This window comes from Heteronotia binoei, unplaced genomic scaffold, assembly GCF_032191835.1.
Source record: "Heteronotia binoei isolate CCM8104 ecotype False Entrance Well unplaced genomic scaffold, APGP_CSIRO_Hbin_v1 ptg001511l, whole genome shotgun sequence".
Taxonomy (NCBI): domain Eukaryota; kingdom Metazoa; phylum Chordata; class Lepidosauria; order Squamata; family Gekkonidae; genus Heteronotia; species Heteronotia binoei.
The window spans coordinates 37,632-64,374 of record NW_026800298.1 but is presented as its reverse complement, the minus strand read 5'-3'; the positions used below and the strand labels follow the sequence as shown (position 1 = coordinate 64,374).

Genomic DNA, 26,743 nt, shown 5'->3' with positions numbered 1-26,743 from the left:
CCAAGATGCCACTTTCTATCCTGTCAAAATGAGTGGCGATCAAAAGGACTGAGATTTATAAGCTCAAAACTGACAAAAAATATCAGTGTCCTAAATATATACGGCAACAGAGAGCTGCTAAATCTCCCGAATCTTTTAAATTAAAAAATATTGCCCATTCTGATGAAACTGCTTACAGCGACTACAAGTAAAGATGGTGGCCATTAAGTTTTATCGCAAGCACCTGAGGAACTGTTCGCGTGCAATACAAAATGTTCTTTTATTCTCCTAAATTACTGACACTGGCAAATTAAAATGAAGTGGCTACATATGGCAGCAACAATCTTCACATTTACAAATATCCTGAAATATCACTAAATCATAAAAACGAAAGCTGTGGGTTATATATTATGAATGTTGCCTAATGCATTCCCAGCTCAGTTATTTGTAACAAATTTGTGCACAATGGACAAAATTGGCCATTTATTCTACAACAGCAGCTGGTTCTAGAGCTGCACATTGTTTCTAAAAAGCAACAACAAAGTATCAAGAAGGAGACACACTATTAACCTCTAAAATGCTGAAAAAGGTAAACGAGCGAGGAACTTCATTTTTTAACCCTACAGATTTACTCATACACCCCTGAATCCATAAATATTAAAGCCTATTTTCCTTCCAAGGGCTATCGGTACAGTGGCAATATAAACAAATGCTTTATGAAAAGATGAGTAAACTGCACAAAAGAGCCAGACACCTTTGCACACACTACATCTGCAACCTTTTTGAGAGATAAATAGAGAAAAAAACTTCAACTGTAGCTGTATTTTTTTTAAATTATAGAAGTGCTATTATATACAAAGAACATGCATCCCCTTCTGTATTCGTAAAGCTACGTTATTACTAGGAGATCTATATAACAGAAACAGGTGTATAGCTTCTTAAAATTTCTCTGAGTTCAGAAAGATCTTCAAAGTTCATTACGGCATTTGTCTTGCCGTAACCTTGTAGAAAATGGTTACGCTGAAAACTGAAGTAATCTGAACATCACTTCTCGGTTTTTAATGTTTTCTCTATTTGCCTTGGCAGTTTTTCACTGGTGCAGCCTGAGGCTATAGGTAATGGAACATTACTCACTATGATAGCCAGATTTCTTCTGCATGGCGGTTACAGGGCAATCTTTATGAGCCAGAAGAAGCTGTTTCAGCTGTGCCACTTCATTTCTCAGCAGGGTGACTTCATTCTAAAGGAGAAGAAAGTTATGTACTTTAACCAGGATCAAGTTGCATGCATTTCAGACTTTGTTTTATAAGGCTTTACAAAGGCAAATAAAAGACACAGCAGACACTTTTGAAAAAAAAAGTGTGTTACTTCAACAAGAATCAATGTTAGGACAGGAATGCCGTGCATTAAACAGCTCAACCTTTCCATGTTCTCCTTTGAAGGAAATACTGTAAATCACTTTACACTGAGTATATTGCATGCAGTCATTTGTGAACTCTGGCTTCTATGTGTACCCCCGAATTCAAATCTTCCGTCGAACGTAATATTTTAAGAAGTTCTGTGGGCTAGTATTTTCGAGTTTCTATTATTGGTGGGTGGAAGAAAGAAGAACAAAAAGAAAGTGGGGGGGAACAATTGCTATGACACTGCACCCTTAGGGTAGCCGTCTATGAAATTAAGGAAACAGTTTCTGTGAAATATGTCAGAAATAATTCCATTGATTTTCCGCGATGCCCAGACCACCCAATCCTATCCTTCACCTCGGATATCGAGTCATAAGCAAAGGATTTCATTGTAACAGTTTTAGCAATATCCTAGACAAGAGAGTCCAGCGCAGAGTGGTAAATCTGCAGTACTGCAGTCCTAAACTCTGATCACAACCTGAGTTCAATCCCGGCAGAAGCTGGGTTCAGGCAGCCAGCTCAACATTGACTCAGCCTTCCATCCTTCCAAGGTCGGTAAAATGAGTACCCGGATTGCTGGGGGTAAAGTGTAGACGACTAGGGAAGGCAACGGCAAACCACCCAGTAAAAAGTCTGACCTGAAAACGTCATGATGCAACGTCACCCCAGAGTCGGAAACAACTGGTGCTTGCACAGGGGACTACCTTTCCCTTTAGCCAAGAGAAGAGCGACAGTCAAGTCCAGTAGCATCTTAAAGATCAATTAGATTTCTAGAGTATAAGCTTTCGACAGCCAACGCTCCTTTTCACAGGTATCTGACAAAGGGGAATTTTGATTCTTCAACACACAGGGGTCCTGTGGCAGATACACAGATCCACGCCCCGGCTGACCACCTGACAGGGACACTGCTCATCACAATTTTTTTTAAAAAAAGGTAAAGGTAGTCCCCTGTGGAAGCACCAGTCATTTCCGACTATGGGGTGATGTTGCTTTCACAATGTTTTCACAGCAGACTTTTTACGAGGTGGTTTGCCATTGCCTTCCCCAGTCATCTACACTTTACCCCTAGCAAGTTGGGTACTCATTTTACTGACCTCGGAAGGAAGGCTGAGTCAACCTTGAGCCGGCTACCTGAACCCAGCTTCTGCCAGGATCAAACTCAGGTCATGAGCAGAGCTTAGAACTGCAGTACTGCAGCTTTACCACTCTGCGCCATGGGGCTCTTGCTGCTCCATTAACAGAGTTCAAAACAGACTGAAGAAATTAGATGTTCAGAAGAAAAACTATGCAGAAGTTAAATTTTCATACAAAAGCTAACAAGAAAAATATAATACTAAGATGATACAAAAGAAATATTTAAGCCTTTTAAGATTCCTGAGGCAAGGTAAGTACTATAATACATCATCATGTATGAAGTCCATGGTATCTGATTATATTCCACAGCATTTCATAAAAGAAACTATCAGGTGATTCCAAATTTATCACTTCTTTTATAAATGACTTCCTCTAACAAGACTGTCCAGTGAGCCAGCCAGCTGGCTTTGCCAAGGGGGGAAATTTGAGACTTTCAGTCCACTGACATCAAGTTTTTGGTTACTAAACCCTGTTCTATTTACAAAACTTCCATAAAGTACCAGTACTGAGACACCAATATCTAAGATGTATATACCTGAAAATTAGTTCTCTAAAAATAAAACTCCACGGAAAACCAGAGTTCATTACTACCTTTATAGCAAATCAGAACTATACAAAAACTGCAGCCCCTTAGCGCAGGGGTCCCCAGCATATAGGTACCATGGCACTTGCTGACACCTTTTTCTAGTGCCTACTATATTTCAGAAAGTGGACAAAGTCAGGCGGGACTTTTGCTGGGCACAGCTTCCGCTTGTCTGTGCAGGTTTTTTTTTTTAAAATGTGTCTTTGACAGCAGCTGTCACCACAGTACAAGGATCCTCAGGGTGTGTCACTGTTGCAGACACTATATGGCTAGCTCCCCCTCCTGTGGCAGCTATCTTGTGGCTGCACCCACCACACTCTGTCAGAATTCCAAAGGTGCCCAAAGCCTCAAAAAGTTTGGGGATGCCTGACTTAGCATATAAATCAATTTGTGTTGCATTCCTTGTGTCGCCAAGATTCGGCTGCTAGCGAGTACAGAGAATAACCCCTTATTGTATCAATTCAAAATGGCATCGAGTGTATACGATGAGAGATATGACACGTCCCGCAATTGTGGGCTATCTGAACCTCAGCAGATGGTCTATGCAAGTTTTGAAATAAAGATGGTGGGTGAAAACAGTTCCAGTGATGACTATCAGCTCAGCACAGCTGAGGGCAGTCTGACATCCACTACATCTTTTATTAGAAAAGCAGATGGATCAAAGGAGAAATCCGGACTGCCCTTGGAGAATTTCTATTTAACATTGGAGGTGCCCCAGTTGAAGCTCTGGAATTTGGAGATGAAGCAGGAGATTAACCCCTTTGTTACTAAATGTTCTCCCCCTTCTTGTTGACACAATCAGCTCCTTTGTTTACTAAGGCAATGGGGCTAGGAAGCAGGATGGGAGACAGCTAGAATGAATGTGGAAGAAAAATCCTTCAACAGCACCAAACATGGACTTTCTCATATTTTCATGAATACCATTAAAAATATGGGAGTAAAGCATCAATACTTTTCCACACCATTGAGGCAGCACAGAGTAGAGCCATTCAACCGTGAAGGGGCTTCTCCATTTGGTCACTAATGAACCAATACTGAAACACTCAAAAGCCCTCTGAAACATGTTAACTAAACATTTTGTGGATAAAATTTGTACCATCTGCATTGCTTCAGTGCATGTCATTAGTACAGCCTGAGGATACTTGGAGAGGTATAATCCTACTATATTAATCTCCTTGTTTACCTTGGCTACTTCTAGTCTGTAGGGAATTGCCCAGCTGGACCAAGTGCTTCCTGAAGTGGAAAAAAATCCCAATTGTCTGGAACGAAGTGGCTGTATGCCCACCCTTTGAAAAAGCCCTTCATGAACCCAAATATTTGAAGACCTTCCTGTACCTCTGACCAACTTTTGATATCATCAACCCCAGTATCCTGGCTAAAGAGATGGGAACAAAACTCACTGCACTGCGGTGGTAGCAAGCCTACTGAAAATACAAAGATGCCTCACACCATGTAACATGACACTATTGGTCCTTCAAGCTCAGTATTTTAGTATTCTGACAGGCAAAGACTCTGCAAGACCTGAGGAATTAGCTAGGGCCCCAAACTTTGCTTTGCATTTAATCACCCTTTCGCCTCAACTGAAATTCCTATAGAAAAATAGAAAAAGAAATTTGTGGTGGTACAATTTTTATAAGTTCCCCTCATGAGAGGTCACGAACCAGTAGCTAAAGATCAATATTCTGAACAGCAAGTATTTTAAAAAGGAGGAGAACACCAGTGCTAATCCTTGTGGTACATATTTTACCATGTGAACGATATTACTTTTAAATCTCATCTGCTCACTTACATGATTAAGAGAACCATCTATGTAAATAAACTACTTGTGAAAAAAGGGGTTTCCATTTTAGTCTGAACCACAGAGCTAATGTCCTTAGAAGTATTAAAGGCTTTTCTAACAACATCTGGTCTAATGTTTTACAGCAAAAGGGGAGATTCAGAGGTCTGCAGCAAGAAAACAGACTTAATGACCCCCTTCCCCCCAATTAGTACAAATTTTCTGCACAATTCATGCCATTGTTCCAAGTATATTATCTCATTTTTACACCAATTTATTTTGAAATAAAACCAATCTGAACCAATTTAATAATTTGGAAACTGACCACTTTGCCCCTCCCCCAAGGACCCAAGTATTACCAGTATACAAGTGGGGGCCCCCAGAAGGACTCATGGAGACTCTCTAGTTTCCACTTCCCCTATTTCCTCTTTCCCTTTTCTGCAAGTCCCTATAGATTCTCCCCTTTTCCCTGCTTCCTTCTTTCCTTTCCACCCACTAGTCAATTTACCCTTATCTGCCCCTATCTTCACCTTTCTCTCCTTCTCTTCCTCCAGAACCCTCACATTCTGGTCCTTCTTCCCAGGAAAACTCTGCACCCTTCCAGTTTCTGGGCTGGCCTAAGCTCAGCTCTGCAGAGCTAGCTAACAGGCCAGGTCCAGTTGTGTGGTGTTGGCCACCAGTGTGGACCCAGTTACATGGTTGGTACTGGAGACACACAAGGTCTTTCAGGAGGCACCTCACTTTCTTTTGTATGCTCCTCCCCACGCTATTTCCTCTTTTCCTCCTCCTGACAACTTCATCTTTCTATCCTTTCTTTTCTCCTTCCCACTCACCTTTCTTTGCCCTTCCCATCTCCAGTTATATCAATTTTTTCTTTACTTTTATACCTCTACCTTTCTCTACGACTAAGATCCCAAAAAACTTACTTTTTAAAAAATATATAAGAACATACAACCAAACTATAAAACATAATACCCAAGAATACCATCAACACTCTGTTACAAACCCTAAATTCACAGGTACCAACCATCTAGCTTTAGCTGCATCAAGGGAATTATATCCTTATCACACAAAAACTCTAAAACTGGTTTCCATGTGTCATCATACTCTGATAAGGGAACTACCGCACGAGAATCCCAAAAAAATGGATTAAGCATAATCCTGCCCACCACAAATTGTTCTCAGAGTTTCTGGTACCACTGTCTAAGTAAGGAACTTGTGGGGGACTTCCAATTCCTGGCAATAACCAAGCGAGCAGAAGCAACCAATGTTGAGAGAAAAGTTTTTATGGTTTTATCTATCAGTGAATCAGCCCAAAAATCCAATAAGAATTCCGGGGAATAAGGCAGTGGAATACTCAAAACAACTTACATCCTCCTCCCCCTCATTTTATCCTTACCAACCTGTGAGGTAGGTTAGGCTGAGAATATGTAACTGGCCCGAGAACACCCATGAGCTTCCAAGGCAGAATGGGAATCTGATGCTGTGTCTCCCAGATTCTAGTCTGAAATTCTAAACCCTATTCCACACTGGCTGTCATGGGGTGGCCGCTGTTGAACAGCTGCAAGCAGCTGGGCCTGGGCAAATCCGGCAAGTTTTCTGGTACCAAGTTATCTGATGGCTGCTGCTAGGCCTTGCCCTCTTGAGTCCTCCCTAAAAGACCAAAACAGCCCGGAAAAGAGCCCTGCCTCCTCCGATGCCTTTTATTGACCAAAACCAAGCCTGAAAGGCTAGCTATGGCCACTGAAAAGTTACAGGAACTGCTTGATTATTGTGGGGGGTTTTAAAGCCCCCAATGTGTGTGCGTGTGTGTGTTTTTAAGACTTCAGATTTTTCTGCAAACCTGGGGCTATTCTCAGATTTCTAGAAAGGTTTCTCTTGCCTGTTCATGTTTCCAGATTTAAGTATCCATAGATGGTGTCATACTGAGAATGAAACATATTAATAATATTCTGTATTTATATGGTCTTGATCAGTGTTCCCTCTAAGCTGAGTTAGTGTGAGCTCGCTCACAGTTGTTTAGCTTCCAGCTCACACATTTTTGTCTTAGCCCAGGAAAAATGGCCCCAGAGCAAGTTAATTTATGCAGTAGCTCACAACTTTAATGCCAGTAGCTCACAAAGCAGAATTTTTGCTCACAAGACTCCACAGCTTAGAGGAAGTATTGGTCTTGATTGTATTCCTTGACCTGGTTATTGTGTCGACCTGACAAAGCAAGAACAAAAACAACTGGACTCAGGAAGTGCTTTGGAGACACACCTAACTCTGATACTGCAGGCAAGCAACTATGGGGTCATTCCTGCCCACTATGCTAGTCAGCTCCGTTGCCTTGTCAAGTGAAGAATGACTGTGGAAACGCATGATTCATGTTTGCACAAGAAGTACAGCTTAATTATTTCTTTGACATTCAGCTTTCTTTACAAGTTGTTTTGTTCTTCACAGCCACTATTTTGCTGCTGGCAGACGGTTAAAAAAAAGTATTTCCTTTATACCTGTTACTATGCAATTATCCCTCAGCAATCAGAAACAGTTTCCCTCTCCCCCCCCCATGTAATCCCACATTAAACAGAGAAAACTGATAAATGTTGACTGTCTTCTAGTGAAAAACAGAATAAATTAGGTCACATTTCAGTATATGTAGCACCTAAATGTTAAAAACTAACCAATACCAAAACAGGCATCAAGTTGCTCTGGAGAGGCAGCATCAGGGGTGGAATTCTAGCAGGTGCTTCTTTGCATATTAGGCCACACACCCCTGATGTAGCCAATCCTCCAAGAGCATACAGCTCTATGCTCTTGGAGGATTGGCTACATCAGGGGTGTGTGGCCTAATATGCAAAGGAGCTCCTGCTAGAATTCCACCCCCTTGGCAGCATATAAATGTCACTAACTAAATACTAAAAGAATATCACCTCATGGGGGAGGGGGTGAAATGAACATTCTTCCTAACATTTTAAGTAGACATTTTACTTACTTTCAGGGCTTTTTTTTGAACAGGAACTCACAGGAACACAGTTCCGGCTGACTTGACTTCAGGGTGTCTGTGTGTGCAGCCTGTTGGGCACCCTAGGCAAGGCTAACTTCTGGCACCTCCCCCCACCCCCACTCATAATGTCACCGAGTCACATGGGAGACACCCAATTCGGCGCTCTAGGCAATCGCCTAGTGACAGAGCTATCCCTGACCACTGGTTTGAAGCAGCAGGGCTCTTCTTATTTTCTTATGTTGGTTTGTGTCCTCTCCATCACAACCCTGGTATTCTTTGGAAGTCGCCCTTCCAAATACCAGCCACAGCTGACCCTGCTTAGCTTCCAAGATCTGATGAGAATGGGCTAGCCTGGGCTATGCAGGTCAGAGCAAACCACCTCTGAAATGGCTCTTCCCTTAAAAACAAGTCTAGCTCGGCCACCTCGTCTAGCTGATTGGCTGTCAGACAATCTTTGGATTTATATCCCGCCCTCCCTGCCGAAGCAGGCTCAGGATCTCCTGGCTTTCTACATGCAAGGCCATTCAATTGCTATTATTACTGGGAAACAACTTTCTAGAGATTAACACGTCTGTTTTAAGAAATCAACTAAAGTAATCCAAGTAAGTATAACACACTGGATAACTGGTACAATCAGTTTTAAATCAGGGATGTCGAACTCATTTGTTATGAGGGCTGGATATGACATAAATGAGACCTTTGTTGGGCTGGGCCATACATGTCATAAAATGTAATACCAGGCTGTAGAAATATAAACTTTATCAAGGGCACAGACAAAACACAAAGCTATTATTTTTAACTTGAAATACAAACACACTTGAAACATTAACCTTCTTACAAAATTTTGTTTATTTAACAGTCTTTGATAACTAACACCTCTTGCTCTGAATTACTGCATCAAATCAGGGGCAGAGGAAAATCCACGTGGGCAGACTGCAGAACCAGCAGTGAAGCACTGGACTAATGCCCCCATGCTGCCTGGAGTGGGGATCAAACCCTTTTCCCAACCTGCTCTCACAGTCAATGCTTTGAGCCTAGGACCCAAGTGAAAACATGAAATGGCTGAGAAATGCAAACTTCTCCTCACCTCCAGGTCTACTCAGAGTGGTGGCGGCTCTCCAGGTAAGGTTTATCAAATTATGCATGGGACGGAGATAGTTGACCAAGAGAAATTTTCCTCCCTTTCCCCAAATACTATAGAACTTGAGGGCATCCAATGAAGCGGATGGGCAGTCAGTTCAGGACAGACAAAGGGAAATAAGTCTCACATAGTTAATTGCTTCACAGATTAACAAAATTAGCAACAACCTGCAAAAAGAGCCATCCAAAAGCTCCTCCGCAACAGATTGCACTTAACGTGTTTCCTAGTGCAGAAATTTCAGAGATCTGGAAGGTGAAGAGTGAATTCTTCACTGGAAGGGAGAGCTTGAGTGACAGGCTGCTCTCCCCCACCCCCTCCAAACTGGCCAGCACCAGCTGAGGAGAACTATATGTTTAACTGACTTCAGAAACACCCTGTGAAAGCACCTGCAACTTGTTGCCAGGAGAGCTAATCAGAAGGAGCCTGCAGGGGGAGGAGATGGATAGAGAACACCTCCGGCCCTTCTCTCATCTGTCACCTCCAGCTGTAAAAGCAGTGTTTGCAGAGACTGCTAATCCTCTGGCCACATGCACAGCCAACAACACCTTGCAGCCAGCAAACCACATGGCCTTGAACTTCAGTCTCCAAAACAGCCACCACCTTCTGGATCTTGCTCTGCATTTTCTGAAGAATCCCTCCTCCCTCCAAAGTAGTGAAATAAAACTTCCTTGGTCTTAAGGGACTGACTACGACTTTGCTCTCTCTGGTATGCTCTCTCCCTTTCTTCAACCAATGGAGGAAAAAGAGGCTTGGCTTTCTATCTCATTCCCACAGAGATCAAGTCTCATAGTAAACAGCACCCCCTCCCTCCGAATAAGTGAGCCTGTCTGCACACAAAAGTATATACCTGAAACAAAACTTTCTTGGTCTTAAGGGTGCAATGGGACTGACTTTAGTTCCGCTGTCTCTGGTGTGTGCTCTCCCTCCCTCCTGCCCCCTCCCTTTCTTCCCACAGGAAGAGGAGAGGGGAGGAGACTCAGCCAATAGAGGGAAGTGAGGTGTGGCTATGTATCTCTTCTGTGTGACTGAGGAGCCACAGAAAAGCAGCAGCAGTCCCAGAGGAGGAAACAGGAACAGCCAGTTGCTTGTGAGCCAGAGAGGATCCTGCAGGGGTTGGCTCCAGTCCACGGACTGTATGTTTGACACCCCTATGTAAATGCTATGGGCCTAGGACAATCAAACAGTAAGGCAGGGAGAAGAGAAAGAGAGAGAAATACCTGTAGTTGACCATTTAATGAGCTTAGATCTTCCGCTTTCTTTTCCAAAGACTGTACCCAGACTTTCCTTTTCTGCCTACATCTTGAAGCAGCTGCTCTGTTCCGTTCTAGGAATTTTCGCCTCTTCTCATCAGGATCTTCGTTCGCTGCTCTTCTTCGGCGACCGCCTGTATTTGGAGTTTGAGGCGCAGGCTGAGCTGGAGAAGCCTATAGAAATCAAGGAAACTTGTAATTCAAAAGGGAACCCAGATATACACATGAAGATGAGGACAGGGGATATGGACTCTGTTTTTTATTCTGATTTTAATTGGATTTTTTTTAAAAAAACAAAACTATTATTGTAACCCACCTTGGACCACAAGGAAAGGCAGGATGCGGATTTTAAAATAAAAAATAAACATATGGCTGGCTCAGTTAGTACAGCATATACTGGTACACATGGAATTGATTTATTTTTTTAAAAAAACAAAACAGAAGAACTGACATGGTGCACATAGGTGCACATAGTGAACGTAACATAAGTTGGCAAAGTGATAGAAAACCACAATGACCTAATGGCCTGTTTTGATTATTAAAGTAGCCATGGCAAAGGCAAAGTCACAATGGCATAGATCACAGGAGGTTAATATGCATTGTTTTAACCTCCTCATCTTAAAAAAAAAATCCACGCAAGTAAGTCCCAATATAAAGTAGTAGAAGAAATGTACAGGCTGAAGAGGTTTCAGCATTGTTTTCCTTAAGAAACCTATAAAAAAACCTGGAACAAGTTTCATTTAAGGAAGCTGATCAGGGAAGGATTTTGACCCAACAGCCAAGGAAGTCCTTTCCAACTATAAACTTATGATAAAGTCACCTGGAAAAGCTTGGGTGCTTAAATTTTGACACTGTACACAGCAAAACATTTAGCCTAACACAAAATAAAAATATGCCTCCACACATGAAGATTGTACAGTAATGAAAATAAAGGTTTTCTTGGAGTCCAACAATATAGCAAAGGAATGCTCTTCCTGTGGAGGTTCAACTGAAACCTACATTCTTTTCCTTTAGGACCCAGGCCAAACATTTCTCTTTACCCAGACTTTTAATGAAAGGGTTCAATCTTTTCTTAAGTTGTTTTAGCTAGCCTTTAATCTGTTTTATCAATATAATTTTAGGCTGCTTCATTTTACATGCTTTTTATTGGCATTTTTATTGACTTTATTATTGACATGCTTTTTATTTAATTGACTTTGATTGTCTTGCTGATATACTTGTGTTGGTATGATTGGTCTTTGTTGTCTCCTTCATTCTATTGTTGCAAGCCGCCTCCTGCACAGTTGGAGAGGTGGCACATGAATTTTCCAAGAAGAAGAAGAATTGCAGATTTATACCCCGGCCTTCTCTCTGAATCAGAGATTCAGAGCGGCTTACAATCTCCTTTATCTTTCTCCCCCCAAACAGACACCCTGTGAGGTGGGTGGGGCTGAGAGGGCTCTCACAGCAGCTACCCTTTTAAGGACAACTTCTGCCAGAGCTATTCCATTCCATTCCAAGGCCATTCCAGCAGGTGCAAGTGGAGGAGTGGGGAATCAACCCCGGTTCTCCTAGATAAGAGTCCGCACACTTTACCACTACACCAAACTGGCTCTAAATCAACTAAATATCAGAAGGCTCATTTTCAAAGCACACTTGTGCCCCTGCATTTGAAACTCACTTGTGGTTAACCAGAAGTCTCAAACACGTGTTTTACTTTCTACAAATTAGGAAAAAAGGCTACTGAATTTCATCTCCATCAACACAAGGGCTACAAAAACCCTCTTACAGATGAAAATTGCACATCCAGATGTCTGGCCAGAACACTATATTCCATCGGCTTGTCCCACTTTTTTATGCATGTCTAAATTGGATCAGTGCCATTTTGGAGACGGAATGTTATATTTTGATGGTGTGTTCTATTTTAATGAGTGACTCAGTGAGAACCAAGGAAACTGTTCCCTGTATTTTCTGGTGTTTTACCTCCCTGAGGTCTCTTGCTAGGGTGATTCTGAAATTCATGCAACCTTCATGAATGATGCCTTCCCTTTGCTTTCAGCTTGTGTATCATTTGGCTCAGAATATAAGTAAATGTGAGCAGCTACGTTGGACCGTAGGAACACGTGGCGCTTAGTCACAATTGATTTAAAAAAATTTAAGGGATAACTGACAGCACTCTATAAGCCCACACTCAGTGGCGCCAGTTTTCTGTGATGCTGAAATCCATGTGGCCCATAGCCCTATACATCTTGGGTTTCTGGAAGAAAAAAAAAATAAGCAACTAATTTGGGATGCAGCTAGAGTTGCCAGCTCTGGGTTGGGAAATACCTGGAGATTTTGGGGATGGAGCCTTGGGAGGGCAAGGTTTGGAGAGAGGAGGGACATCAGCAGGATACAATGCCATACAGTCCATCTTCCAAAGCAGCCATTTTCTCCAGAGAACTCATCTCTATTGGCCAGAGATCAGTTGTAACAGCAGGACATCTCCAGGCCCCACCTAGAGGTTGGCAACCCTAAATACAGCCCTACAAGTTGACAGAGCACAAGCTCAAATCTATACAACATCAGGGGACCACAGCAAAACTTCTATCCTAGCAGGATATTGTTATGCCTTAGAATTCCCCAAATATATTAAGAGCAATGTTTCCTCTAAGCTGCAGAGTCTCGTGAGCAAAAATTCTACTTTGTGAGCTACTGGCATTAAAGTTGTGAGCTACTACATTGTGCTCTGGGGTCATCCTTCCTGAGCTAAGACAAAAATGAGCGAGCTGAAGGCTAAAAATCTGTGAGCTAGCTCACGCTAACTCAGCTTAGAGGGAACACTGGTTAAGAGCCTTCACTTTGGCCTGCTTTAAAGTTCTAACTTCAACTTTTCTGCTAGGAAAATATTTCTGTACCCCCATGCTCAGCATGTCTGTCCTTGCCTAGAGAATGCAGCTGAAGCAGCTAAACACATGCTATTGCACTTTTTTTTTTTTTAAAGGGCATATGTGCATTATGCATCATCCAAATATGATCCAATTTTCCAGGCAGATCTGACAAATTTTATATGTCCCTCCTTTGACAGATTCCAATGAAGAAACTCTTAAGGTAGCTAAACTGTGTGCTTCGGCATGTTTAACAAGCAGGAATTTGGTTGCATCTTTTTTTATTAACTATTCCAGTATCAAGGAAGTGAAATTACCAAGACTATGAGTTTTCATTCTCTATATCTATCTTCTTCTATGTGCTGCTGATTCTGTTGACTACATTGAGTCAGCTGATCTAGGATCATAACAAAATTCTTGAATCCACAGTTTCCATCCCACTGATGGCAGAGCCTTCTTTCAATGCAAGGAACCCTTTTGTCAGCACAACACGTCTCTTCCGCTGTAGCACGGCTCCTCTATCAAATGGATCCAAACCCATTCACAATCACAAACTACAAAATAGAATTTGTACCCAGAGCAGCTGCTTCTCTTCCCAACTCATTTTTAGAATTTTGTCTGAAAAAGGGTCATAGGGACTTCTGTGGTATAGCAAAACAGAAGCAGAAGCCAGGCCTCCTACCGGTGTTTCAGTAGTAGAAGTGGCAGGTTGCTGTAGCGATTGCGGTCGTGCTTCTTCGGACCGAGTTCTAACCAATCCGCTCGTCTGTCCCTTGGCAGTATCTCCATTCGTTACCTGAGAGTGCTGCTGGGTCAAAGCAGCCTTTAATCTCTGAAAAGACAACAACAACAAAAACAAAAAGGCATGCGTTTATCTCCATAATGAGCCACGTTATTCAATATCACACAGTAGTTGCTTTACCGTTCACCATTTTATGCTGCTGCAGGTACTTCCCAAAAGGTCAAATGAGCTCACCCTTGGCAAAGTCAAGAAGTATTCGAAGTGTATGGGAGAGGATGGAACACAAACCTTTTGTTCTCAAAGCATCAGCTATCGCAAGTGAGGTTCACTAAGCAGACAAGACAACATGATCAGAAAATGTGAGGGTGTCATGCTCGCTCCATCGCAGCTGTACATGGCATTTAGCTACATGCATGATTACAAAGAGGGACCCCTGAGAAATAAAGACTGGTCATCTCTTAGTACTACAGTGTAATATGCCATTGAACAGTGCCAGATTACACCGATGTGACTTTTACGTTAAACAGCACAAACTTGCACACCTAAAAAATGCTTGCTTTTCAAATTACCATCTTGAACGATCACAAGCATGCTTAATAGGTACTGTGTCCACGCACTGAAATGCTATACATCTAAGGACATAACATGAAAGCCTACGAACGCTGCACTTCAAAAACACAGCCAAGGACACATTTCTGGTTTTGCTCCTGAATACAAGACCTCTCCCTCTTCACAAGAATATGCATTAAAATGTCTGTTAATGCCTTAGCCTTTTAGATATGAGCCAAATCATGCTTGTTTCAGTTCAAGAGTGTTATAGATTCAAAACAGCATCATACTTTGGATCATACAGACAGCTGAGTCATCAGCCTGGAATTTATTTTAAAAGTGTAATGCGTGTGCACACACAAACATGACACCAAAAATAAAGCAGTCAAAAAGTATGGGAGTTATCAAGCCTGAATTAACAAACAAAAAACCAAAACACAGCCACATATCAAATCATACTTAAGTGCCTGCCCCATTGCATTTATAAATACTATATGCTTAGACAACTTGCATCCTGCCTTATTGCTCTCCAGAGTACCCAAGGCAATATACACAGGGATAACAATAAAAGCACTAATGTATAAAATATAAAAGTGAAACCAAATTAAAAACACAGCTACAGTAGCAGAAGTTAAACATACAGGTTTTTGCAAGAGGAAACCTCCAGCTGATTTCAAGCCCCAGACAGATTCATTGGGGCAGAGGGAGTCTTGTAGATACTTCAAACCAAGACCATTTAGTGCTGTAAAGGTCAAAACCAGCACCTTGAATTGAGCTCAGAAACAAACCAGAAGCCACTGAAGCTGGTAAAGCACTGGCTATGTTTATTACAGCAGGTACGTATTAACTTCACAGCCACCAACTGGCAATTCCAGATAGGTTTCAGGGGCTGTCCAATGTAGAATAATAGTCCAGTCTGGCTGTGGACAAAGCATGCATCACAGCTGCTAGCCACACTTCCCCTGGGAAAAGGCTGCAGCTGGCTAACCAGCTAAGCTTGTAAACATGTTCCTGGCCATCTTCACCATCTGCTTATCCAGAAAGTGATGATGGAACCAAGAGCATTCCAGAATAGCTAGCCTGCAGGGGGAGAGGAACCCTATCCAGCCACAGCACTTACCTCTTAGCTGGATTAAGTTTCAGTTAGTTTGCCCAATTCAGCCTTTCAGTGATTCCATGTACCAGTCCAGGGAATTATACACTGCTTTCCTGGGACTGGATGGGAGCTGATAATCAGTGTGCTGATGAGCACCTTGCTCCAAATTTCCAAATGATCTCTTCCAGAGGTGACACAGAGTTGCTAAACTGCATGAGAACCCTGTGGTACTCTGTAGCAAAGTAATCACCAGCCACTGCCGAACAGAACCACTGTAAAACCATGCTGCCAAAGTCATAATGGCCAAAAAACTGATAAAAGGCACCCAGCAGACAGTATCAAAAGAAGCTGAGGGGTCCGGGAGAACTACCAGGAAAGCACCTATCTCTTTCACCTGAGAAGTGCAGGGCATCAGCCATGGCAACCAAGGCAGTTTTCCTCTTGCACCCTGGCTGGAGGCTATACAGCCTGCTGTTTAATTTACAAACATGGTTTTCAAGCAGCTCATGCATATTAAGACTAATAGAAATCGTTATCACAAGCAAACCAAACATCCATGAATGACAAATAGAGTGCAGAGGATAAGCTTGACTACCCTGATTTTTACAGCAGCACCACTTACACCTGCTCATCCAGCTCTAAAAAAACAGCCCTAGAATTGAAGCAATACCAGAATACAACTGCAAGGAGTAGATGTGCTAGTCCGAAGTGGCAGAACTAAACAGGAGTTCTCTGGCACCATGAAGACTAGCGTTTTTATACCAGCATGAGCTTTCATGAATTAGAGCCTACCTCACCAGAAGAAGAAGATATTGGATTTATATCCCGCCCTCCACTCCGAAGAGTCTCAGAGTGGCTCACAATCTCCTTTATCTTCCTCCCCCACAACAGACAACCTGTGAGATGGGTGGGGCTGGGAGCGCTCTCACAGCAGCTGCCCTTTCAAGGACAACCTCTGCCAGAGCTATGGCTGACCCAAGGCCATTCCAGCAGGTGCAAATGGAGGAGTGGGGAATCAAACCCGGTTCTCCCAGATAAGAGTTCGCACACTTAATCACCACACCAAACTGGCTCTCAGTATTGTGTCTTCAGTAGACAGATATGTTTACAGACAGAATAACATGGCTATCGCTTTAATATATTGTCTCATATGTCATAGTATAAGAAATGTAATGTTTCCACTCAACGATAAACAGTAATTCACCCATTGCATAAACTTAATGCATCCGCTCATGTTCTGCTCTTCATCCAGGGCAACATCTATAGCACAATAACTCTAGAAAATATATTAAATTGGAAGGCAAGACACAGTCAAGCTACTCTATTAAGCTTCACAATGGAATGCACTGTCCAGTGCATTGCATGATGCTGACATATGTTAAAAAAACTCTAGTATTTAGTTACACATACATTGCAATTAGCACCTATAAATAATGCAGTAATAGGAACTGAATGGTTATTTGCAATATTGCTGAAACGCTGTACTCTTCAGCAGCAAGGGTGCTGAAAAACATGTCTACCCTTGAAACCAGCTCCCCATCACATCTGTCAGAACTGGTAGGAATAGATCACTCCATCATGAGTTCATAAAAACAAGAGAAAATACTCTAGAAACAATTTATGAAAGACTCCTATCCATATTTCATATCTGCCACAAAACCTCATCAGAGTAATAACCCTTCCCCTCCTGGGTGTTATCCTACCATCTGCTGCACTATTACTTATCTTTATTTTGCAACTAATTAACAGCATAATCTTCTAAATTCAGCAAGTTAATTATCATTATTGTGGTCTTTGCAGCATCATCAGTCCTCATGAAGTCTTGTCTTCCCCCCTTGTCTTCCCCCTCCCCCGGAGAATGTATGAAAATTAAGTAGGCTGGGAGAGGGTCTGTTTCTTTAGAGCAGGCTCATTAGGTGTTTGCTGATTAGCTCGGCATGCAGAGAGGCAGGTCAGGAGAATTCTGCTGAACACGAGGTCCCATGCCGGGCTCAACAAAGTTAATGGGAGCTCCTGAACATTTGCCAAGCTGCCCTCTGTCAACTCTCAGTAGTAACCCCCTGCAGAAAAGCTACTGGCTCCCCACTATGCTCCAGGTATTTCTCAGTTTGTCACAAAAAAATGGTATATGAAGAATCTGGAAAAAAAACACTGCTCAAAGTTTGGGTGTTTTTTTGAAAGGCAATTTCAATATCAAACAATTAAAATTCAGCATTCAGTTTTTTTTTACAGACACAATGCCCTATGGATATTCATGTATGAGTCTACAAAATCAAGCCCAAGGCAGCTGTGAAACCAAATTCTATCCTACCCCCACCTTCCCTCTGCTGGTGGAAGAAGGATAATAAAGCACTGGCAATAAGAGTGTGGGGATAATTTTGTTCCCATCTCATTGAAGCTTCCTCAAGGCTTTTTCTCTAAGAGCAGGGGTGTCGAACTCATTTGTTGTGAGGGCAGGATCTGACATAAATGTGACCTTGTCGGGCCGGGCCCTGTTGTGTCATAAAATTTAAAGTCAGGTAGGGGAGAGATAAACTTTATAAAGGACACATACAAACACACACACTCAGCCTAATCCACCTCACCAGCTTGTTGAGCTTCAGCCAACAGAAAGGAGAAAGGCTTGGCTCTGTAGCTCTGCTGCGCAATTGAAAGAACCTGGCAAAGCTAGCTCTCCTTCCCCCACTTCTTCACCAAGGGAGGAGCTTTGCTCTGTTACTCCTGTGCAATTGAGCAAGCCTGGCAAAGCAAGTTGTGATGTAGAAGGAAGCAAGAAAGAGATGAGGAAGCAGATGACAGTGAGTTGCTCGCAGGACTGACAGGAGCCCTCCGGGGGCCTGATATGGCCCCTTGGCTGCATGTTTGACACCCCTGTCTAAGAGGCTCCCCTGAGCCACAGTACTCAAAAGAGGGCGGTGGGGGGAGGCAGGTTAAGGAGCTGCCACCTCAAGGGCCTCTCCTCACAGTTCATCGGATGCAATACCATGTAAATGTTTACATACATAATGCCATTCAAAGAGACACAAGGCAGAGAATGCCATAAAATCCAGTGATTTTCCAGCTCTCTCAGGTAAGGTGCCCTATTAAAAGCTAGCAACGCCTGGAAATGCCACTAGAGAACACAGAGCTGATTCCAAACCAAAAGGAACACTCTAGGAGCTGCTGGCAGTTAGAAGGTACATAATGGGCAGAAGAAGGACATTCTTTATATGAATGCAGTCATGGATGCAAATTTGGCATACAAGATAAATTACTCTTCCTTACTTCTAGAAGGTGAAAGAATGCAAAATGAAATTTTAATCATGATATATGCAGACATCTTATCTATCTGTTTAATTTAGCAGTTCTTTTTCACTAAACCCTAAGTCTCAAGACAGTCATTGCCTACTTGTAAATAAAAAGCTGAGTTTGTACGCATGTAACATCAAAACAGTATATTAACCTATTGGTAAAGGGTTTTTTAAAATATATATATTTTAAACACAATTTGAGTTATTTTACCTAATCGTTATCTTAGAGTGGTTGTAACTGATCCCACTATGTGTTTGAGCCTCTCCCAATCACTCAGGTAATCAAAACTTTCCTAATTAGAAGAGCTGGGTTTTACAACCTGCTTCTCTCTACCTTGTTTCAAATTGGCTTGTAATTGCCCTCTCTTCCTCTCCTTGCAACAGGCACCTTGTTAGGTAGGTGGGGCTGAGAGAGCTCTGAGAGAACTGTGATTGGCCCAAGGTCACCCAGCAGGCTTCATGTGGAGGAGTGGGGAATCAAACCTGTTTCTCCAGATTAGGGTCCACTGCTCTTAACCACTGCACCAGGCTCTCTCTGAATGCAAGCATCTGTATGGTAGAAGTGTAATAGCTATGGAATGGAGGAAGTGTAATAACTATCAGATCTAAAGTCACATAAACCCTGCTAAATTATTTTAAAATAAATTAAAAAACCCAGTTATGAACCATGGCCTAAAATTGCTAGAGATGCAAGGGGTGCCAGTGTTCACCAGCTCCTCTCTTGCTGATTCCCTCCTTCCCAAAAAACAACTTTTGGGGGGCTCCCCATTCCCTAGAAGCAGCATTTGGGGCTGCCATAGGAGGGGGAGAATAAGTGAAAGCTCCCACTGTAAATTTCCCCACTGTACCCACTGAAATTCTAGGTGAGATCCAAGGCAATTCTTATCCCCCTACAATATTACAATTGAAATTCCAGGTTTTTTTACCAAAGTAAAAGTACTATATTTTTATTGAACCAGTAGAAAAATCAGAACAGTGCTCATGATTTTTTCCTCTATGGCAATGCCAGTCAGAGATATATCCTCAGTTCTGCCCAGTGTCTATATGAGTGCCTTTTGCAAAACTTGAATGCTAAAGGTATGATGTTTACTTTTTAAAAATGATCATGTCACTGAAAGACATGGTTAAAATGCAATTATTCAACAAATTTTTATCAACTAGAGAGATTGTTAAAATTTAAATTAAGTGATTTTACTTTCTGAGCCCTCAGAGGTGCTTGTTTTTCACCTGTACAATCAAAAGCCTTTGCCGTTTTACACATATAAAACTTTGTAAACACACTATGATATTAGTTCATTGTTTTTAACTAGCCTGATGCATGATTATACAAAAGAAATCTGAATAGTTCCTTGCCACAGAATACTAAGCCATGCACTAAATAAGAGTTAACAAAAGCCCTGCTGCAACAGTGAGAACTTACATCTGCCTAATTATTCCCTCCTGGTCAGTCACCCATGCTGGAGCCCATTTCTTAAATAATCCATGCCACTGCTGAAAATATTTCAAGACTTTCTGAACCAAGCTAAAAGAACAGAAGGGGTATTACAGGGTTCTGCTGTCCACATATCATAGATACTCAACATTTTATACTCACGTCATCTCATTGTGCTTGGCCATGAAATGTGCAGTAACAGAAACTACATGTTCCCTTTTCCACTGTTAAACAAAAGAGTGGGTGCTCAGAGTCCTGCTCAAAGCAGCCCTGAATGCATATGATTTGCCAGATTTTTTAAAAATGGTTACCTCTACAGGTTATATATTGCACACATTCTCCTCCAGTTTTACAATAATAAATGCAAGCCAATTAAAGAACTCACTGAAACAAATAATATACTGTACAACAAAACAATTGATTCAAGCAATAAAAATTACAATCCTGTAACCGTACAGAGAGGTGTATTTTAACTGCTTGTTTCTGATACCATGTTTTTTGTGTTTCCTTTTATCTTGATAGCTAGAGCAGTGTGTTACCTCTGTATAACAAATGTGCTGGCTGTGAACTCCATGAATGGGTGCAAGACTCTCCCATCCCCTTTATCATAAGCAAACATCGTATCTGCTGGCTATCAGGCACTGTTTGGTTACTTCCCTTTTTTAAAAAAAATAAGCAATGAAGACTGAAGTGCTGCAGAGAATCCAAACTATAAATTTCTCCATCACTTAGAAAAGAGAAATAATGGTCACCTATAAAGTAGCACTCAGAATATTCACACAAAAGCAAGATGACAGGGATGTACAATCCATTGGTCCACTTCAAAACCGAATACTACTGCTGTGACAATCTGTGGAAAATGTCTACAGTTGTCTAAAATGCTATATAAATCCTAAGCATCATCATTATTATCCAATGCAAAAGGCTGTTTTACTGTCAGCTGAACGAAACTGATGTAAACGTGTTACACAACAGAAATGTATGTTTACTGCTCTCCTTTCCCTTCAGGACTGGTGATAGCTGCTATAGCCTGATAAGGGTAAAGTACACACAACAAAAGATTTGTATAGTGCCCTAGCAATTAAAAAGCAAGAACATGTTTTACTACTGTACTTATAGTAGGATCCATTTACAGTAGGATCCATTTGTGCATGATCATTTAAGTGAAGAACTGTGGAAGGGCCACTTACCAATTTAGCTTCTGACTGCACCGGCTGTGGGGAGGAGGGCCCGGGAATTCCTGGGATAGTAGGCACCATGGTGACAGGTCGAACAAGCTGTCCAAGAAAATCAGAATCAATACATAATAAGAGCATATTCTACTTCATAAGCAGCTAGGATTGGCTGCTCTTTTCAACTCAAAGGCTCCAAGACAACTGAGCTTCACTTGCAAGGCCCAACTTGTACTGCCCCAGAGAAGGCTAGTAATTGTATTTATTGTTGGCCTCTAAGCTGCTACTGGACTTGAATCTAGCTGTTCTAACAAAAGACAAATGGGATAATTAAATACATACACACGAGAGTTACAGGTCCAGGATGGAGCTTACTTAGCAATAAACGTTTTGATAATGTTTCTGACTGGGGACTTAAAAGTGGTTTAAATCCACCAAGTGGAGAGGGCAGGCCCTTTGCAGGGAAGGGGGGGATGCTGGACGGCAGTCTGGTTTGTGGAGACAAAAGTCTTGGGATGCCTGATGCTGAATGCCTCTCCCACACCCATCATCTGATCTGAAGATCCTCCCCTTTCCCAAGAGCTTCCCCCTTGAGCTTTTCTTCTCACTGGATCCAGGAGGAGGGTCTAGCTGCTCACTCTTCAGCTCCTGTCTCTCAACTCAGCACGCTGTGCTGCCAAGCCCTCTGTTCCATCCACCTGGAACTTCTCCAGGTCTGTTTCTGCCACATATGCTGCTCTGGATTAAGTCAAGCTAAAGCTCACTGGCTGTTTTCCAGCACTCGGACACTGCAGACCATGTGGGTGCGTCTGCCTTTCAGAAAAGTGGAAAATATTGCTGGACTAAAACCTGCCATTTAAACACACTTACTGGAACTGCGGTTGGGACGTGCACGTTAGAATTTGTGATCGAGGCAGGAATAGCAACAGGCATGGTTTGTCCATTAGGAAGATGCAACAGCAGAGGGAAAGGGCCTGGCACCGGTCTAAGAGAAGCAGAAATAGAAAGAGAATGACCATACTGTGCACTTCACACAAAATATCTTACAATGCATATATGTAAAAAACTGGAGCACTGGAGTAAAGGTACACATGTAGCGCTAATGTACAAAATGTCATCTATAATTTAATTATATGTTCAAAAGTGCTAAAATATCATTAAAAAACTACAATCCTATCGTTCTGCATATAAGTACCTATTCCTAATATAAAGACAAATGTCCAGTCAATATAAATACAAGTCTGAGAGCCAGTTTTGTGTAGTGGTTAAGTGTATAGACTCTAATCTGGGAGAACCAGGTTTGATCCCCCATTCCTCCGCATGCACCTGCTGGTATGACCTTGGGTCAGTCATAACTCTCAGAGCTGTTCCTCTCAAGAGTAGTTCTCAGAGAGCTCTGAGTCCCACCTACCTCACACGGTGTCTGTTGTGGAACGGGAAAGGAGATTGTAAGGTGCTCTGAGACTCTGAGTGAAGGGCAGGGTATAAATCCAGTCTCTTCACTTCCTCTTTTCAGGTTAAAAGGTAAAAATTATATCCATACAAAAGAAGCCTTCCTCAGTGATAAATTTCAAACTAAGCGCTCCAGAAATTTAACAAAAATATACATAAAACTCCTCATACACAGACTGGACCTTACACCGAGAAGTTCACCCATGGAGTAAGTGGTGAGGAATATTCTAGAGATGTAACCTGGGTAACTCATCAAGATTTACAATATTTCATATGCCCATGGATCGGCTTAGGCCCAATTTGCAATGCTCAAAGTTCCAATGGAGTGCTCAGGTACAATTAGAAAAGTTTGTGAGTTTTAAATGATATTTTAGCACTTTTGAATGTATAATTAAAATTATATATGACATTTTGTACATTAGCACTATGTATGTAGCTATATTTTAGTTTCTGTCTTTTTTTGTCTCAGCCTTTTGGGTTACCTTTCTCGTGTAGGGTTGTGTTTTTCTCCCCTTTCTTGGAGGCACTTAATTCAACCACTGCATTTTTAAAAGACAAGTATCAGAGGCTGACAAAGGACAACATATCTGGGTAGACAAATGACACCCTTTTTTTTAGACAGATACAGCACTTTTTTTGTAGCAGGAACTCCTTTGCATATTAGGCCACACACCCCTGATGTAGCCAATCCTCCAAGAGCTTACAGTAGACCCTGTAAGAAGAGCCCTGTAAGCTCTAGGACGACTGGCTACATCAGGGAGGTGTGGTCTAATATACAAAGGAGTTCCTGGTACAAAAAAGCCCTGGATAGACAGACAGACAGAAAGAAATCATAAGACTGTTCAACAGATTATAAAAGGGAACAAGACTCACAGTTCTTTCAGATTACATTAAAAAAAACCCTCTCTAGCTGCAAATGTTTCATTCAATTGATCCAGATCATGTCACCTGTTGTAAAGAGAGGTGCATTGCAAGTCAAAGGTACTTAAAATAAACCTTTTACAATATTTCAGTGCACACATACACACAAAACTCACACTATTGGCCTATTGGAGGATGGTGCCTGTGTTATGACGGTGCTAGAAGTTGGTGAAGGTATGGCTTGCTGAATAATGACGCTTGAGTCAGAACTTGCAAGCAACACATTAGGAACTTGTAGGGAAGCCGGACGAACAATTGTTGATGTAGGCTGCGCTGTCTGCTGCAGAGATACTTCCTGGGGTGGGGAGAACGGAAAACTTATTGCACTTTGACTCTCCAGAAGCCCCTTACGGTCAAATGTTATCAACAGAAATTTATTGCTTACAATTCTTTCATAGATTTAAAAATCCTCAGGGTTCCCCCCCCCCCCTCATTGCAACAGAGACAGTTCTTGTATCAGGGCCATCCCATGGAAATATTCTCTGGGTCAGTTCCTATGCTAGGGATACCTGGAACTCTTTTCTGCAAAAGTGGCTGCTAATGTGAAATGGCTTCTCACAAAGTGAGCCACTTTACAAAGACTATCCATGCCAGAACTCCATAACCCTGTAATAGCGCAGTCCGGCACGCAAATTTTCCAAGCCGTACCTGACTTGCATGAACTTAATCAAGAACACACCTTTTCATCATTGGTAGTAGACTCTGGATGAGGTAAAGGGCTATCCTGGTGAGTTGTCTCAACAACTGAAGGCTCTTCGATCTTATTCCTTATAATTGGTGTTGCAAGAGGTGATAAATCTAGAGGCATCTGGAAAAATTAGCAGGAAGATAAACTAGTTAACAAAAATCAGCTGCACATCAACTCAACAGAGCGGGTCTCTTTTTAACACAAGGCCATTTACGATGCAAAACACAATCCATGTAATACTATTATTAGGAACAACCCAATAAAGAAGCTTATGTCTTGGCTCCCTTTTCAGTGACTTTTGGCAGTAATAAGATGTCTAATCAAAGAAAATTATGTTCTGCTGGCACCACACACTCCCTCTTTAAAAAGATATTACTCATGAGACAAGCAACACGAGTTCACCCCAAGCAAAAACTAGAAATACGAACACAAACACACAGTTAAAGATACTTCCTTTCCCAGTTAAGCAATATTATTAATTAATATTTTGGTATTTTCTACAGAGTTATCCCTACCACTCCTCAGGTCTCGGTTTCTTGTCAGAATAGATTTAAAAAGAGCAAACTACTTGTAGTTACCAGGACCCTTCATAGAAATAACTTCCTACAAGGTTTCCAAGACAGTTTACACATACATTCTGGAAGAGTAACACTGACCACCATACTTTCTATTGGTGCAGGAACCCCAACTCAGTTCTTTTTATTTATTTATTTTATGACTTCTATCCCGCCCTTCCCAACAAGTGGCTCAGGGCAGCTTACAACACAGGAGTTCTGCACAAAGTTATTTATCTTTAAACTTCCATACTGTTAACATACTTTTTTAATGTCATCTTCAGAAGCCTTTTTGAATTCATTTTCGAATGGACTTGCTAGTTCATTGAATAAACCCACTTCTTCACAATTCTTCAGGAATCGGGTAGGTGTCGGGGTCTGATCTAAAAAGAAAAATGAAGAATATCCTGTTGTCTTAACTCCCACTCAGCTGTATGATTGTTTTTATCATACCTGCAGTCACCATCACTACTAAGGTCTCATAAAATATACAATAAGAACGCAGCAAATTTTTTTAAAAAACTTCTGCCTTATTAAAGTTAAAACTATATCCTGAATGCTACCTTTTAGCGAACCCCATTTTAAATCTGTACTGCCTATACTGGAGAACTTTAAAGACATCTATGAAAAGGTTAAAAAATGATTTAGAATAGTTTGATCACTTTTTGACATACGTGGCACTACATTATAATCTTCAGATTAGGTAAAATGAACAGAACAATCTTAAATGCTTGCTTCACTGCTAGCTGGTGGCCTTACCCAAATAACCAGAAAAATCCAGGCGTTATTTAAAACAGTCAGCAATTCTATTTTGTAATCCCACAGTTTGTTGACCGAATAACTGGAACTTAATTGATGAGGTAGTACGGCATGAAAACAAATCAGCCAGTATCATAATGCCCCTGTATAAATCGATGGTGCGGTCTCATTTGGAGTACTGTGTGCAGTTCTGGTCGCCGCACCTCAAAAAGGATATTATAGCATTGGAGAAAGTTCAGAAAAGGGCAACTAGAATGATTAAAGGGCTGGAACACCTTCCCTATGAAGAAAGGTTGAAATGCTTAGGGCTCTTTAGCTTGGAGAAACGTCAACTGAGGGGTGACATGATAGAGGTTTACAAGATAATGCATGGGATGGAGAAAGTAGAGAAAGAAGTACTTTTCTCCCTTTCTCACAATACAAAAACTCATGGGCATTCGATGAAATTGCTGAGCAGACAGGTTAAAACGGATAAAAGGAAGTACTTCTTCACCCAAAGGGTGATTAACATGTGGAATTCACTGCCACAGGAGGTGGTGGCGGCCACAAGCATGGCCACCTTCAAGAGGGGGTTAGATAAAAATATGGAGCAGAGGTCCATCAGTGGCTATTAGCCACAGTGTGTGTGTGTGTGTGTGTGTGTGTATTCTGGCTGCTGTGTGACACAGAATGTTGGACTGGATGGGCCATTGGCCTGATCTAACATGGCTTCTCTTATGTTCTTATGTTCGTTCTTATGTTCATAGTAGTCAAGAGTGTTGGATCAACACAGGGGATCAGAGTTCAAATGCCCACTCTGCTATGAACTTTTACGGGAGACCCTGGGCCTGTCACTTTTGCTTAGCATAGCTTACCACACAAGACTCCTGTGGGGATAAAATGGAGGAGGATAGAAACTCATATGTGCTGTGAGCTCTCTGAAGGAAAGGTGGAATTTAAAAAGTGATGGTGTTGAGTGCTTGGGTTAGTCTGACTTATTTAAAAACTTC

The 26,743-nt window shown here is 41.8% G+C and overlaps 1 protein-coding gene across 2 annotated transcripts in view; it reads right to left on the bottom strand.

Annotated features, from left to right (window-relative positions):
- LOC132591083 (cyclic AMP-dependent transcription factor ATF-2) overlaps positions 1-26,743 on the bottom strand; it is a 50,540-nt gene that overhangs the window by 7,581 nt on the left and 16,216 nt on the right. The window contains exons 5-12 of one of the 2 annotated variants that reach the window (XM_060263968.1): positions 25,260-25,378; positions 24,433-24,561; positions 23,870-24,048; positions 22,251-22,365; positions 21,399-21,485; positions 13,782-13,931; positions 10,221-10,427; positions 1,114-1,219 (exon numbers count right to left, since the gene is read on the bottom strand). In XM_060263968.1, coding sequence (XP_060119951.1) covers positions 1,114-1,219; positions 10,221-10,427; positions 13,782-13,931; positions 21,399-21,485; positions 22,251-22,365; positions 23,870-24,048; positions 24,433-24,561; positions 25,260-25,378 — 1,092 coding nt within the window. Of the gene's footprint in view, positions 1-1,105; positions 1,220-10,220; positions 10,428-13,781; positions 13,932-21,398; positions 21,486-22,250; positions 22,366-23,869; positions 24,049-24,432; positions 24,562-25,259; positions 25,379-26,743 lie in introns of those variants that run through there. The other variant, XM_060263969.1, reaches the window with a different exon arrangement.